The following is a 17,242-nucleotide window of genomic DNA, read 5'->3' on the forward strand; positions in this document are numbered from 1 at the left end:
ACTCAATATTGCAGGTGACAGAACTCATACCTACAGTAAGTCTGTTTCATTAGCAGATTACATCTCTGAATAGTGTTTAATAACATGTGAAACTTCAGATAGTGATTTCCATCAGAAGTTCATATTTTAAACTCTCAAATATAGTTGCAGATCACTGAATCGGTGGCCATCTATAATGCAACTCCAGGCACTGACTCATGTGCTGGTAGCTGAGTCGTGGTGACTTCCTCCTGCGGTGGCTTCAGGCAAGCCAGGACTAGAAGCCCTGATGTATTTACAGCTGGCTAAATTGTTTGTATTTGTGACTACTTAGTGCTTGAAAAACTTCACACTCTCACAGTGAATATGAAGCATCTTTAAGGAATGCTGTGATTTAAACCTAAAAACTGGAGCCTTCCTTCGTTTGTTAGGAGAGGTAATTTTTTTTACCGTTACTGCAGGATGAAGCACATAAGGCGGTTCTGCTCCTGTCATGGCTGTGTTCGTTAGTCCACAGACCATGTTAGAGCCTTTGTAGCTATCTGGTAGGAAAACAGAAAAGGCTGTAATCTGGTCATGATTCAACTCTCAGTTGTGTTCACGCGTAACTTTGGAAAGGTTTTAAGAGCAGCAGAGAATTGCTGCAGCAAGGAAAGACTGCATGCTACCCTATTGCAGTAGCTGGGAGGTTAGGAGGTCTGAAAATACTAGAAACTTCACAACAGACAGCAGAGAATGAATTCCACTTTACTCATTCAGCTGCTGGAGAGACTGGGAGGATTTCACTTAAGAAACCTACTGTTCGGAGGCTAATATGAAAGGTGGAAACCTAGTCCCCAGTGTGGCTGGGAAGAGGATATTGCCTCAAGTTCTTTTTAATCTAAAAGTTCCATTTCCTGGCACTGAAGTAAATTAAAATTTGCAAGTCTCGTGTTTGCATACTTGCAAAAGGGGCCAGGTTCAAACATGTCACTCCTGAATGGAGGACAGAAAATACAGGGTAGCAAAGTGGTGAGATGTATTCCAGAATATGTAGGTAAAGGCGTGGAGGATAAGGGAGTAGAAAAAAGGCAAACGGAAGACTGTGCTGGGCAATTAAGAGCTGTTTTAAGGAACTGAAATGAAAAGCTTCAGCAGCACCATAAGGGATAAGAAGGCTACAAGAGCTGTAGAGACATAGTAAGACTTGTGTCAGCGATGTTCCTCTTATTAAACTTGTTTGGTTGCATCTGACTACTTCATTGCGCTTAGCAAACCCAATGATGAATGAGAAATTTAGCAGGTACTTAAAACTGAATATTTTTACTCTGTCAGCCCTGAAGCATGTTTCCTGCTACTTGAGTAGATGGCTGAAGACATGAATGGTTTGAATTCCAGCAACGTCCTGATCAGACTGCAGAGTTTTGGGTGGCTGATCCAGTTATTGACTAGTTTGGGGTGCCTAAACTGGTACATAGGTTCCCTGTTAGCATAAAGAGCCCAAATCCCAGGGCTGTTTGCTCGGGGTGGCTGAGCAAAATGGCATGATTTCATACTGGGACTGGTGGAATGTAGTGACTTGCTGAAATGGGCAGACATACTCCCAGCCTGGTGATGTCCTCTGTTTCCTGGCATCTGCTCTGGAGCTTGTCTGCCCCCCTCAGAAATTAGGTTCAGGTCATTAAGCCAGCAGAAAACTAACCAAAATACAAAGTGGAAAAGTCTTCCAACCTTTTAGCAAGCAGAACCAGTTAACAGCTAGAGGAAGAGCCAAGCCAGCCTGAGGGAAGAGGTGGCACCTCTCTGCTTGGGGGCAGCACATCATTGCATGAAACTCCCCCTCCATCAGGTCAGTGGGAATTGCAACTATGCCGCGTTTCAAAGGATTATGAGAATAAACGTATTGAGGATGATGCTGCTACGGTGGTAGAGTCTTTAAAAGAGAAAAACCGATGCAGTGTGATCTGCAGGATGTGGTCAGCTGTGTACTGGCTACAGCACTCTGTGAGCACCCAGGTCAAAGCTTCCCTCTGAGGTGATGCTGCTGGCCATCGCTGCTGCCAGAGGCACATGGTGATGTGATGGCTTTTTGGTGAGGCTCATGCAACAGCAGTGGCAAGTGTATTTTTCACCAAGTAAAGCCAGCATGGAGGGTGGATTCATCCCTTATACAAAAGGAGGAATGAATTTACCTGTTCCTAGCAGGGCACTTGGTGGGTCTTTCTTGGAGGTGCTGTTTCATGGGGGTGCTGGGTGCTGTGGTGATGTGCAAGGCTGCTCCTTTGGGGCAGCACAGGTTCCTCACGCTGCTCTTGCTCATGGTCAGGAAGGCATTGCTCACATCTCACCGCAGTGACTCAGGGGATGTGTGGACGTCAGCAGGTGGAAGCTCTTTATAAACTAGAAGCCTATGGTATGGATGTAGTGTATGGTGATTCATTCTCACTTAGTGGACTTGGCCTGTTATAAGCAGTCACTGAAACTCTTGTGAGTTGATCAGAATAATGCTGCACAGCAAAGGAGGCTATGAATTTCTGAGATAGAGGGAAAACTTCCAATAAATAGGAAAATATTGCCTGTAGTACTTTGAAAATACTGCTGTACTGTGCTACCTAGCACTAGTGGGATCCAGGGTTGTCTTGTGAATGACTATGAAGACTGTTCTAACTTGGACTGGAAAGGTGGTTTTACTTCATGTGCCAGGAGTTGTGTGTGTTCACTCTGAGGTGCAGGGGTTTGGTGGTAGAGGAGACGGCATCGCTGCAAACCTTTTCATGAAGTTTCACTTCTGCAGGAGAGAGAACACTGCCAGGGCCTATATACTGCCATGGTGTGGTGTGTCAAGCAAACTTGATGCAATTGCTGCAAAGAATGTCCCAGACAGGGTGCTCAACAAAACATTTCCCAGACATCTGTCTAGGAAATGCTGTGTTCCCCGGGATAGAGCCCTAGTGCTAATCTTGCCCGTGTTAAAAATGAGGTCTTGCCCTCATCCAAAATGGGGATTGTGTTCCACCTGAGCTGAAGTGTTACAGGGTAGTTCACTTTAATTAGGGTGGTTCTGTTCAAATACAGTCTGAGATCTAATGTGAAAAGCAGCCACTCTTTTCCTTCTTGCTGTGTTAGTAGTTTTCATCCTCCACAATATCATAATGCTGGCTTAGTACCCCTTCTGAAATAACTCTTGCAGATGGAACTGTCCTAATTATATTTTTTCAGAAAGCAAATCCTGCAAATGATCAAATCATTTAGTTCTTTTAGGCTGTTGTATATGTTGAGGATGCAGATTTAATATAATTAAACAAAAAAGCTAGCTGGAAGGTTTTGTACTGGCACGAAATGGGAATTAGTCTTCCTCTGAGAACGATTATAAGTGGCCTCAACCATTACTTTTTCTTCACAAGGGGAAGTCCAAATAGGATGCAATTTGAAAAAGAAAAGGTTTGTAATCACTGGTGCTGGTGACTACGCTTGCCCAGGCTGCTTTTCCACGCCTCTTCCACTCACTTGACATCATACTATTTTTGTCCCTTTCTAGCTCATTGACACAATTGCCTCAGAAATCGGAGAACTGAAACAGGAGATGGTACAGACAGATCTCACAGTGGAAGATGAAACAGCTGATTTGCAAAGGTGATTAAAATGTTTATTTTCATAGTTCCTGGAGGTGTACCGTGACAGGAATGTCTTCATTGTGTTCTCTTCTTGGGTGGCTTATGTTTTAGTACTTTCCATCCTAGCAACATAAGGGGTGTAGATAATCTTGCTCTTGCTTCAAGGAATTTGCCTTTGTGCAGGAGGAGCACCCACAGATTCAGTTGTTCTGTCTATTTGCCTTAGTATCTTCTAAAAGCAACTGAACTTCACTTCTACTTTCCTTTTTACAAACCTTGGATATTGATGAATGTCTAAAGCAGGAAACTACTAATGTTATTCCCATTGTCTATAGCAATGAGCTTTGCTTTCATGCTGTAAAGGCTAAAAATGTCCTTCACATTGCTCTGTGAAGATTCAACATACAATAACACAATTTATGTTCTGAAGTTGGGAAATAAAATATTGACTAGTATGAGCTAATGCTGATGTGGCTTATATGTGTTTAGGTTCATTTATGTGTAACTTGCACATAAAAAAATGAAGTCAATGGGGGCATTTCCGTAACCTTAAAATGATTTGAGATACATATTACAGAGAAGATCAGTTCTGGCTTTTCAAAACAGGTCATGCTGCATAGGGGTGGACTGTGGAAATTTTTAACTTGTACCTTTAAATGGGCATAGTAGGACCCCAGCGTTTTGGCTTTGCTGTGGCTGTTGTGCTTGATTGGCAGCGTCTGTTAAATTGACATCTGGGGGATATTCAGTATTTTTAATCATCGTGTACACAAGAGAACACATTTTTGTAATTATTGTTGAAGTATCTGTTGCAAGAGGAAAGCAACCAATGCAGGCATTATGTTTTATCTTACCTGCAGTCTGGGCCAGCTCTGGAGCTGATGGGCTTTGTTCTTCAAGGCAGAATTAATGAAGTGGGTAATGGTTACTTAGAATTACATCTGTGGGTTTATGGTTTTTTTTTTCTTTCTATAAATACTTTTGAACTGTGCTAAAACTTACTACTATATATATATATATATTTTAAATTATTTAAGTAAAACATTGGCAGCACCTTTGTTGCCCAAGTGGTAAAGAACATAAGACAGCAGCTACTTAAAGTCCTTGGCTATGCTCCTGTTTGCACATTATTCCCATTTTAAAGCTTTTGAAAGCACAGTTCTTTTACAGGGCCGGGAAGGATCCTTTCTCTACTTCAGTGGATTCAGCTAATTAATTTCAATGATCATCACTTAATTTTCAATTAAGGAAAAGCTTCTTGTATCTTCAAATGTACCAAATGCATGAAAGACTAATATCTACTGGTTTCAAAATCTTGGGGGAACACTTAGCTGGAAACAGTCAGTTAAATCTCTCCACTCACTTTACAGATCCAAGGAATATTTTTATTGATTTTTCTTTCTTCCAATGGCTTGGTTGGTTTGGGTTTTTTTTAACTGAATGTGTTAATTTCAAGTGTAAAATATATTTAGATTAATTTATTTGGAATAATGCCATTTCCATGACTACTTAACTGAATTAAATTTCGTATTAATAGTCATCCAATTAAGAGATACACATTCATCTCTGTCACTTTTAAGATTATAAATGTAAAATATGAAATCTGAATAAATTGAGGTAAATTTTTGTGACTACATAATTCTGAACTGTGTGCTTATACGTAAGGAAGAAATTGTATCCAAGTTTCTATAAATTATGTAATTAGTTGTGCAGTGATATCTTTTGTTTATCTAGAACTAGAAAGCAAGGTTACAGTAATTGCAACTAAGGTTTTCCAGAGTTATTTTTATTAGACTCCCCACAAGGATGTGTTTACTATCATAGCTTTATTTCTTTGTAGTTAATTTAAAACCTTGTATTTGATGTAAGTTGCTTTTATTATTGTGTGTTCTGCTGTGCAGAAGTTGACATCTTGATGTGGCATTTGGATTTGCATCTAGAAAAATTGGAGTTAAAAGGACTGTCTATTTTCCTTGCTTGTTTTTCACCTTAGCATATATCCTCACGCACCCAGAACAGCTGTAGAAAGGCAGTGGTTGCAAGACCTCCCAACTTTATTCAGAAAAATATGTACATGAAATTGCATGTCTGCAGCCTTAGTTTTTTGGGTTGGTTTTTTTTTTTTTTTGGGAGGGGGGTGGTTTTGTTTTTTGTGGTTTGTTTTTTGGGGGAGGAGAGGGTTGTGGTTGTGTGGTGACTTTCAGATTTATATTCCTTCTCCCCTTCAGTTGTATTTTGGACTGTCTCCTCTTTTTTAAATATATGGCCCAAGTAATACTGAGAATGATTCAAGTAACTGTGCCTACAATTTGGCTTCTAAGCATGTAAAGCCAGGCAAAAAAGAGCCTTGTAAAAATGTGTTTGAAGTGGGATGCTCATGCCATCAGTTTCAATATTCCACGGTGTTTAATGCCTGGACTTTCCCAGCACAGACACACATCTCAGTTGTGCAAATGGGAGGTGCTGTGAGAAAAGGGCATAAATGGGATAAATTTCTGACCTGCACTGTACCAGTGACCTTTGAAAAGTAACTAGAGAGCTGCTTCATGCAGCAGCAGCCCAGGCCTATGTCGGATAGGGGAGCACATGTGACATGGCTGGTGGCGTCTGGATGGTCTCTTAGGCACTTGCTCTCCCTCGAGGGCCCCAGGACCCTGTGTGTCTGTTGTCTTTGTGAATGACGGTGGAGGGAGAAAGCTGCTTGCTGTTCTCTTTGCCTTTGTGACTGGGAAAGAAACAAGAGGAATATTCCTTACTGCTGAGTAACAGTGGAGTGGGAGAACAATCTGGACACAGAGCTGTGTTTTGCAAACCTTTGCACCACGGTAAAGAGTTGGCAGCAAGGCTTGTTAAGTTGCATCTCTGCTGCCATGGGCAAAGAGCAGACCTTCCCTCTCTCTCTTACTCCCCACTAGGTAACATCAAGGTGTGCAAAGACCCTAAAACAAGAGGCAAAAAATCAAGTGAGGAAATGTGGACACGTTCAACTGCAAGTTAGTCCTTATTTTCATTACAGTATCAGACCTGGTCTCTCACTGTGACCCTTCTCCTGCTGGTTGAGTGCATCTGGGATGATAGGCTAAATCCAGGGTTGCTCTTTCCTTTGGGCTGATAACCAGCCTTCTTCACAGTGTGGGAGTGGACTGTATTGCTCAAATGCTTCCCGCAGCTCCTCTTGTGCCCTCAGAAGGGCAGGCAAATTCCTTCATAGAGGGTTGTGTGTGTTTGTAAATCCTACAGCAGCTGGTTTAATTCAACCCAGCAAACCCATGGAACAGTATTGGTCATCCTGACAGGATGCACACATAAGCAGGGTGCACCTTCACTGTGTCCATAATCCCAAAGAGAGTTAAGTCCATTCCTGAGGCCAGTGTCTGTCAATTTAGGAGGCTGGAGAAGTTGGCATTAGTTGCAGGGAGCAGATAGTCTTATTGTCCCAAGTCCCACAAAAAATTGGGAGAAATGTTAGAAGTTCATGTTTTACAAGGTTAGAGCAAGAGGCATTTGAAAGACCAAAGAAAACTGCTGTAGGAGCAGGAGGGCAGGAGCATTTGCCTCATAGATACGTGATTGAGGTGTAATGTTCCAGTCTTCTGGATATGAGGGATAGGACCATCCTGGTTACAGGCTTCAACCTGTTCCATGTCTTTTTTACTGTGAGCCGAGTCTAATAAGGATGCAGCACAGCACCGTTTATCTTGGCAGTTACCTCTGTTTACTGCCCACTTGCAGGTTCTCTCAAATCTAAGGAAACTTGAATGAATCATATGTTTTCTTCAATTCATTGTAAGTTGCATTGAAACTCCTCTCGACTGGAGAGGAACCAGTGTAGCACCCCTGCATTGAAGTCGACCATCGTGGAGGTCGATTTGTGTTTCGATTTGGAGGTAATATGACCAAGTCAGATTGTCTTTTCTTGGGAGTCATTTAAAAACAAACAAAGAAAAAACAAACCCAAACCACACACACAAAACACCCAACAACACACAAACCCCAACAAACAAAAAAAACCCAAACTAAAACTAAAACCAGGAGAGGAATTGAATTGTTGCATAGTATACAGTATATTTTGTTAGTGGGTTAGTTGCAGCAACTTCTTATTCTGTATACGATTCTCACGTGTTCTCATATGATCATGAGGAATGTGAATGGTTCTTCTTTCGATGCTATTGTATTTTTTTCCAGAGAAATTACATGCACATCCCAGTCCCAAATAATTTTACAGTCTAACTCTAAGACATGACAGGTTTCAAGAGCTCCCATGTGTCAGGGTTTGACTGCGTGTCTAGTGCCTGAATCATTAGAGCAAATAATTTAAGAATAAACAAACATGGGCTGTGATGCTTAGTGGTGCTGGACCATTGCAGATGGTCATCCTGAGTCTGTTTACTGCCTGGACCTTGGCAAGTGGCTTCTCATAGGTTGTATGTGCTTTGCGAGACGTGGTTTTGCCAAGCTCTGCTCTTGCCATAGTTCACCATACCTGATTTTTATTTCTCTCTGACTCTTCCTTAATTATTTGGATAGGAAATAATTTTTTAAGTGTCACAGAATCATAGAATGGTTTGGGTTGGAAAGGACCTTAAGATCATCTAGTTCCAACCCCCCTGCCATGGGCAGGAACACGTTGCACTAAACCGTGTCACCCAAGGCTCTGTCCAGCCTGGCCTTAAACGCCTCCAGGGTTGGAGCATTCACAACTTCCTTGGGCAACCTAGTCCAGTGCCTCACCACCCTCACTGTGAAGAACTTCTTCCTTAGATCCAACCTAAACTTCCCCTGTTCAAGTTTAAACCCATTACCCCTTGTCCTACCACAAGAGTCCCTAATGAAGAGTCCCTCCCCAGCATCCTTATAGGCCCCCTTCAGACACTGGAAGCTGCTCTGAGGTTTCCACTCAGCTTCTCTTCTCCAGGCTGAACAGCCCCAACTTTCTCAGCCTGTCTTCATACGGGAGCTGCTCTTTCATAGGGGACCTGCTCCAGCCTCTTATCATCCTCGTGGCCTCCTCTGGACTTACTCCAACAGCTCCATGTCCTTTTTATGTTGAGGACATATGTCGTTTTTTCATAGTTTACGTTCCTGCATTGCAGTCAACATACAAGTACTGCTCTAGCTGCAGTGCACTGGGGTCATTTGAACAAGTAGTGTTTAGGAGAGGCAGAAAGTCTCATCTTAATTGGTACTCATCATCTTTGACTTATATCTGGAGGGGGAAGAAGCAGCTGCAACAGGGAGGTGTCTGTGTATGTAGGTCAGTAAGTTTCCTCCTTAGATTTCAGCACGTGGTGAGGGATTCTGTGTAAAAGTACATGGAGGTTCCAACCCCCCAACAGCTCCCTATTCATAGAATCATGGAATCATAGAATCATGGAATCATAGAATGGTTTGGGTTGCAAAGGATCTTAAGATCATCTAGTTCCAACCCCCCTGCCATGGGCAGGGACACCACACACTAAACTAGGTCACCCAAGGCTCTGTCCAGCCTGGCCTTGAACACCTCCAGGGTTGGAGCATTCACAACTTCCTTGGGCAACCCATTCCAGTGCCTCACCACCCTCACTGTGAAGAACTTCTTCCTTAGATCTAATCTAAACTTCCCCTGTTTAAGTTTAAAGCCATTACCCCTTGTCCTACCACTACAGTCCCTAATGAAGAGTCCCTCCCTAGCATCCTTGTAGGCCCCCTTCAGACACTGGAAGCTGCTCTGAGGTTTCCACTCAGCTTCTCTTCTCCAGGCTGAACAGCCCCAACGTTCTCAGCCTGTCTTCATACAGGAGCTGCTCCAGCCCCTGATCATCCTCGTGGCCTCCTCTGGACTTGCTCCAACAGCTCCATGTCCTTTTTATGTTGAGGACACCAGAACTGGACACAATACTCCAAGTGAGGTCTCACAGAGCAGAGTAGAGGGGCAGGATCACCTCCTTTGACCTGCTGGTCACGCTCCTTTTGATGCAGCCCAGGATACGGTTGGTTTCTGGGCTGCAAGCGCACACTATTCAAATCAGTCTTACAATTTACAGTGGTTTGGGTGTGTTTGACAACAGTAAGCCAGCCAAACCAAAGAGGAACACTGTGACCCTACGTACACATGCAAACTCTTACTGCCTTTAGGTTGTTTCATGGTAGCAAGTTGTGCCAGGCCTTCCAGTTGATACCAGTCACACACCTTCTTTTGCATGTAGAATCATAGTATCATAGAATGGTTTGGGTTGGAAAGGATCTTAAGATCATCTAGTTCCAACCCCCCAGCCATGAGCAGGGACACCACACACTAAACCATGTCACCCAAGGCTGTCCAATCTGGCCTTGAACACCACCAGGTTTGGAGCATTCACACATTCCTTGGGCAAGGGCAACTTATTCCAGTGCCTCACCAAATATATGTAATATAACTTTCTTTAGTAGACAGAATTGTTTTCCTTTTCAGCCATGTTCCCTCTGCTAGATGTTTAGTCTCCACCTCTAGACCAAGGAATGGAAATAAGTTATATATAGTTAAGCCTGCAGCCAGTGTCCATGTATAGCTTGCACTTTGCCATGGCTGTCTTTGGTTTGTAACATTGCTAGATGTCTCTGAAGGTGAGTGGAAAGTTTCTCAGCAATATTTGCTGGAGGTACAGTTCATGAAAACACTTTTGTGATTCATTATTTGACTTTTGTGGAGATACATGTATTACAACATTAGGTTCTCTTGGAAGTCTAGTTGAAAGGTGTTGTGGTTTAAGCCCAGCCGGCAACTTGGAACCACGCAGCCGCTCACTCACTCCCCCCCTCTTCCTTCCTCCCCCTGCTCCCGGAGGGATGGGGAGGAGAATCGAAGGAATGTAACTCCCACGGGTTGAGATAACAGCTCTCCAGTAACTAAGGTATAATACAAACCACTACTGCTACCAATAATAATGATAAGAGGAATAACAAGGGAAAAGGACACAACCGCTCACCACCCGCCGACCGATACCCAGCCCGACCCGAGCAGCGATCTGGGCCTTGCGGGTAACTCCCCCCAGTTTATATACTGGGCATGACGTGCTGTGGTATGGAATACCCCTTTGGCCAGTTTGGGTCAGGTGTCCTGCCTCTGCTTCCTCCTGGCTTCCCCTCCTCTCTGGCAAAGCATGAGACTGAGAAAGTCCTTGGTCAGAGTAAACATTACTTAGCAACAACTAAAAACATCGGTGTTATCAGCATTGTTCCCAGACTGAAAGTCAAAAACACAGCACTGCACCAGCTACTAAGAAGGAGAAAAAATGACTGCTGTAGCTGAACCCAGGACGCAAGGGGAACCCAGGATTCCTATTGTGGCAGTTTGAGCCCAGTCATAACTGATGTAAGCACTACTTTCCTTCTGCACGCAGCAAGTTTCCAGGTTATTTTGGGCCCCTTGGAGTCATACTGGCAGTTACTAACAGCTTTGATGCTCAGGGAGGGAAGGTCATCTGCGTTTTAGATGCCTTGCAAATCTAAAAGGCAATACATTATAAATAAGCAGAAAGAAAAAGAAGATGAAAAAGGAAGGGAGCAGCACACAGATGATCTGGTAGTGATAACTGATCCAGGTAATGGAAGATTTGAATGATTGTGCCTGTTCCTACCCAATCATGCAGTGAAAGTTCTCTACCCTGTTTACTTTCCTCTCTATCCCTGTCTAAAGATGCTGTAAGTTGCTGACCAAAGCTATAGACAGGTAGTTTGGCTGTCTGGGTTTTTTTGTTGTTTGGTTGCTGGGGTTTGGTTGGTTTTTTGGTTTGGGTTGTTCTTCTTTTGGGTTGTTTGTGTGAGTTTAAGTATTCAGTGCTCCTGTGCTTGTGAAGTTTCTACCCACTTGCTCAGGATACAGGAGCTGGCATAATGAAGGTGGTAGATGGTGTTAATGATGCTTATTGCCTGTCCAAAACACGCAGTTCAGAAGAGCCGCAAGACAGTTTGGAGTGGGGAAATACAGCTGTGTTGCCTGCTGCTGCTCAGAGCCTCTGCCAGAAAAGCTTTGTAGGGAGAACTCAGCCTCTGAGCCTGACATCTTAGAGAGTCAGGTCTTGAGCTTGCAGGTTGGTTTTTATCTATGCTCAATATTGCCACCTAGAAGTTGTTAGCAAAGTAACTCTTCTCTAGTAACTTCTAGCACTGGAAGAAAGAATTACAGGATGTACTTCTAGCTCAGAAATGGTGAATTTGAACCTGCAACACACGTGCAATCGTATTGGGTGTTCTGTATTATATGAATGATGGCAAAGTTTTCATAACGAAAGGCGTACCCAAAGTACTTAGTTTATTTGTATTTTTAATTCATAGCAAATATCTTTAGCCTCCAAGAACTGTACTTTATTACTGAATTGAGCAGTAACTTTAGCTGCCCTGTCCTAAATAAATTTTAACCTTACATTAGGTTGCCACATCCACAGTTAGCTTAGCCTTTTTTTCCTCACATTGAAGTCAATCCAGAGCCAAAGGAATTAAGAGCAGGAATTAAGAATCCTTAGCAGAGGGGGACAAATACGGATATGCAGCTGTGAAGATGACAGGGCTGGTGGAGCTCGCTGTTAAATTGAGGACAAGTGAAAGCAAAATCTTATGGCTATGAGAATTCTTGTGTATACCAATTATATGAATTCTCAGTAGGAAAAATACCAGTCCAGAGTGCAGCAGTGCCATTAGGTTTGTGCTGACTCTGTTTGCTGAACTGAAGCTGGCATGTCTGATCTTTTTTTGTTTGTTTGTTTTGTTTCATTTCTCCTCTCCCCACAGTCTAATAAAGAACATGGATAATGTCTCTTCTGAGAAAAATGATGTAAAAAGCTGCCCTCGGGACTCTGGATATGACAGCCTATCCAACAAGCTAAGCATATTGGACAAGCTGCTCCATACTCACCCTGTGTGGCTGCAGCTTGGTCTGAATGATGCTGAAGCTGTGGAAATTCTGCAGGCCCAGCCTCCTGGGGTAAGAAGTTACATTGCAATTTATTTGGTGCTAGTGTTAAAAACCAACCAGAAACCCAAACAAACTAACCAACTAATGTCACACCCCCATTTCTTCTGTGCTTTGGACAATGCAAGTGAGGGGTTCCTTGGCAGCTGGACCATTTGCTTGGGGTGATACACTGGGAGACTAGTTTGGGGTCCTCTGGAGCTGAGAACTAGACTGCTGCAAGTAAAGCTCCAAAGCTGGACCTTGTTAACCAGGGTTCTATGTAACAGATGTATTTTCCCCAGAACGAGAAAGCAATAGCTAAGCGGCAAATGACAGCATTTCATCTATACTGGTGTCTGCATTAAAGTTGCTATGACGGAGACCAGGCCCTGTCTGCTTGGATGAGGCCGATGGCATGACTCTAATGCAGAAGGATTGCATGAATGGGCTGGTGGGACATGGGCACTCCACCATCAGTCTCTTCCAGGCTCTGCAACTTGACTCAAGGCTTGGGATTTGCTGTGTGTTAAACTGGAGAGCGCAAAGAAGGGCATAATGGCCTTGGTGTCACATGTCTGTATCATACCAAGATGAGATGCTTTCCTAAATGTTCTGCTGCCATTTTACACTAAGCTGGACAGTTACTGATACAGTAATGACTGAGTAATATTCTGAGATTCAGAGATCGTTAAGTTGTTCTGGTTCTAATCTGTCTCTATTAAGGCATCTGTGATGAAGATAAAACCATGTCTTTTTGCTCACTCTACAACAGATATTTCTGGTTAGAAAATCTGCAAGATTGCAGAAGAAAGTCATATGTCTGCGTCTGTCCAGTGACTGTGGGTCTTGCCTAAAAGAATTTGCAATAAAAGAAAGCACATACAGTAAGTTGAGTTACATACTTTTTAGCTATTTGTCACCCTGTATGAGCTGGGACATTCTGCATTCATGAAACCCACAGCAGGATACCCAAAGTAATGCAAATAGTGAAGAGACTGCCTACAGTGCCCTCTGAGTAGGGCTCTGCAAGTGGGAAGATAAGCAGAAATGATTAAGTCTATGCTGGACAGAACTGGAATATTTTTTATGGACCTTGCTGAATCCATGATTCATTGGTGATTATAGGCAGTTACCTTCTGTAGAAACTTATCTTCTGGAGAAATGCAGTCTATAATTCTGTCTGCTGCCAATGAAATGTCCTTACATTTCCTTGTATTTAGGGGACTGTTCGTGGATACATCTCTGTCCTGAGTGCTCTCTGTCTATGAATTTGGATGTTGGTTTTGGGTTTGGGGTGTTCTTACTGGTTTTTTATATGTAATAAATAGGTGGATTAACCTTTTGGAACTGCTTCTGATGTGAGATGAATATTTTTTATAATTCCAAGTATATTCACTCTTTGTAATAAAATGAGCAAATGGGAATAATTTTAGTTGAGTTTTTCCTTTTTACCTCTCCTTTCCCAGCCTCCCAGCAGCAAAAAGTTAATTCTATATGTCTGATTTTGGTTCCAGTTAAAAACAAGGCATGGGAAAGAGAAGAGAAAGCTATCAATGACAATTGATCTAAGTCTGCTCTAAGCCTGTGTTCGTAGGCTTTATATACTAATGAATTCCATGTTTCCTATCTAGAAAATAAAATAATAAAATATTCTTTCATGAATAAAATTTTACCACAAGGGGGAAGTATTTACTGATGGTTTTACTCAGCAGTTATAGCTGAGATTTTAGTTACAGTCTGGGATGTGAACACTTATTTTCTCTTGGCCCACCCCCAGATCACCTGCATGCTTATTGTCTGTATTGTTGGTGTCTCTCCTAAAGAAATCCCTTTTTCCAGGCACATAAATGACCTGTCCTTTAGTGTAAAGGTTGGATAAAAGATCAGTACCTGACTTAAGTTTTCCCCTGGTTCACATGCACACTTTATGGTCAATAGCACTGGAGCCTTGGCATGGGGGAGCTGGCCTTACAGCATAGAGTACTGACAAAGTTATGCCTTTGCTGCTCACCGGGTGGCATTGCTGAGGTATCCAAAACTGCTGTGTGGCTTTTGGTTTTCCCCACCAAGCCTGGGGCTCTGCCTTGTTTGAGCCCAGATGCCTGAAGTGTCTGCTGCAGTGGAAATGCTCTCCTTGGAGATGAACTTAAAAAGCAGCAACACTGTGAGCCACACCAGCAGGAGATTCACCCCCATCATCTGGCTCTTGCCTAACTCAGGGCTAGGGTGAAGCAGTCGCAGGCTTCACATTCCCCCACGTTCAGGTATGTCAGGAACCTGTCTCATGATACTGTTACATTCGTTAGATACTCTTCCTTCTGTTCTGATCTCAGTCATGTCCAGAGGTGAAAGATCTAGAGCGTTTCAGTCTAGGAGCTGCTTCTGCTTCATCTTTGTAGTCGCTGGGTGAGATTTGCCACTGAAATTAAAGAGAGCTTAGTGTAAGTGAGGTGGCAATCACTGCTGTGCCATTTTCACTATGAACAAGTATCTATATCAATAGGAAACAATGCTATGGAGTGGGAAAAAAAAATTAAAGGCATTGCTCCTATCTTCCTTCCTCCTTGTGCTAGGCAATGGCACAAGGCAGAATTGTTGGAGTGTTTTTTAAAGGGTTCTCAGGTTAAATGGTTTTCTTGAAGTGAATGAAAATGTATCAGCTCCCATTAGATGCTAACGCATCCAGGGAGAAGACTAGTGAGTAGAATGGAATGCAAGAGGAGGAAATAGGAGATTTTATATTAGGTATATTAGTACACTGGGCAAACAAAGCCTCAGTTATTAAATCAGAAAATCACAGTCTGGTTTGGGTTGGAAAGGACCTTAAAGTTCATCCAGTTCCAACCCCCTGCTATGGGCAGGGACACCTTTCACTAGAGCAGGTTGCTCAAGACCCTGAATTTATTGATTATTTGTCTACTAGCAACTTACAGATTTATTGTCTGTTAGCAAACCATTGTGCAATTGTCATCGCACTTGATCTCTTTCCTGGGAATTAGACCATATGTTTGGAATACAAAAGCAAACCCACTACCAAGATTATCAGTATATTCTTGAAAATGCCTTTAGCAGAGAAAGGTACTCTTCCACAAAATTGTTTTCTCTTAACCAACCAGCAGCTAGTGTGGTGGTGCAAACTTACGAATTTTACAGTAAAATCTGAGATGTATTTTATTAAGCTTTTCTAAAAAATGTTGGATAGGTGTGTGATTCTTCCCTTTTGTGCCTTTTTTTGCAGCGTTTTCCTTGGAGGGGTCTGGAATAAGCTTTGCTGATTTGTTCAGGCTGATTGCTTTCTACTGTATTAGCAGGTAAGATGGACTCACGTTCTGAGGCACATGAGCTAAACTGTCTTGAAAACAAAACAAATAACAAAAGAGCAAGTCGGTGTCCTATTTGATACTGATTATTGGAAGGCTGGTGTTACGTTACCCACCATGTTACTGTGAGATGTTGCCAAGCTGGACTTTACTTCAACTGATGTCTTGTAATGCTTTAACTGCTCTGTTACTATCACGCAATGTCTATTTCTTGGAATTACTAGTAAAAAGCATTTTTGGACACTAATGGAAAAATGTCAGGTCACACTGTAGTAGAATATGATGACCAAGATGCGAATGCAAATTCTGAAGAACAAAAATGGCCTCATCAGTTTTCCAGTTTATGATTGTCCGACACTTTTCCAGGAAGTATGCGGAGAAAAAATAGCTGGTGTTTAAGTTGATTTCAGTTTGACTTTAGTTTACCGGTGGAAACTTCCATATGATGCTCAAGCGTTCCGTTCACCCACAGGCAGGACATGGACAGATGCAGACTGCACATCTGCTCGCTTTCTGAAGGAAGCGGGGAGAGGCAACTTTGGTGGTCTCAGTCCTTTTACAGCAATGAGGTTGCCAATTAGGCCTGACAGTGGTGATTTCTCATGTAGGAAACGCTCACTGGGGATGTGCTTAGGTTGCTGTGCTTATTGGTTTTGTTTGCGGTGGAGAAGCATCTAGACCCCCATTGTTACTGGCCTCCATTTTGCTGAGCTGTACATGCATGTGATGAAAGCAGCATTTCTACCACATAAGTAATTGGTCATCACTTGGATGAGAAATGAGGTGAAACTGCATTTAAAAGCAGTTTAATGATGAGAGATTCCTTATCTTGTCACCCCTTTTAATTCTGTGCGCTAGCCTGGCTCTGGTAAATTCCTTTTAAGTGCCTACAGGGAGCATGCAGCAACTGTAGATTTCTTTGCATTAGTTTGTCCCTTTTCTTTCACTGAAGGCTCCAAGTTGCTTTACATTTGCTAAAAGTAAGCCCACAACACACAGTAGCTTGTTGCCTTACTGATGAGTCTCTCTCTTCAAAGTGGCTTTTAACTTTCTTAATGGTATTTCAGTCAGCTAACTGTGAATTTGGTCCCGATACAGCCAGGCCTCCCATTCAGGAAGCACATACAGAACCGTTCATCTGTGTATTGATCTGTTCCTTTTCTTGCAGCCCTTTGGGAAAGGGAAAAGAAATGAAAAGAGTGGCAATTACAAATGCATCATCTTAAACGCAACTTTAGCTGCAAACCTATCCAGAGATACCACTAATAAATACAACTTCAGCTGCAAATCTGTTCAGAGACTTCAGTAAATGAGGCTCATTCTTTGATCATGGGTGTGCTTCTGGAAGCAGATGCTTATTTCCGTATTCAGGCAAGAAGCATCTTAAATGTTTCTGTTTGCCTCATGTTTATTAAGTGGCAGCATCTACCCATCATCCTTGT

General features: G+C 42.6%; 1 protein-coding gene across 1 annotated transcript in view; it reads left to right on the plus strand.

Moving 5' to 3' along the window:
* Nucleotides 1-3,502: 3,502 nt before the first annotated feature.
* RIN2 (Ras and Rab interactor 2) overlaps nt 3,503-17,242 on the plus strand; it is a 36,552-nt gene continuing 22,812 nt past the window's right edge. The window contains exons 1-4 of the mRNA XM_010012590.1: nt 3,503-3,591; nt 12,318-12,510; nt 13,253-13,364; nt 15,719-15,791. Coding sequence (XP_010010892.1) covers nt 3,542-3,591; nt 12,318-12,510; nt 13,253-13,364; nt 15,719-15,791 — 428 coding nt within the window. The 5' untranslated portion in view covers nt 3,503-3,541. The remainder of the gene's footprint in view (nt 3,592-12,317; nt 12,511-13,252; nt 13,365-15,718; nt 15,792-17,242) is intronic.

The sequence above is a fragment of the Nestor notabilis genome, unplaced genomic scaffold, assembly GCF_000696875.1.
Source record: "Nestor notabilis isolate BGI_N333 unplaced genomic scaffold, ASM69687v1 scaffold7044, whole genome shotgun sequence".
In the NCBI taxonomy this organism is placed as follows: Eukaryota; Metazoa; Chordata; class Aves; order Psittaciformes; family Psittacidae; genus Nestor; species Nestor notabilis.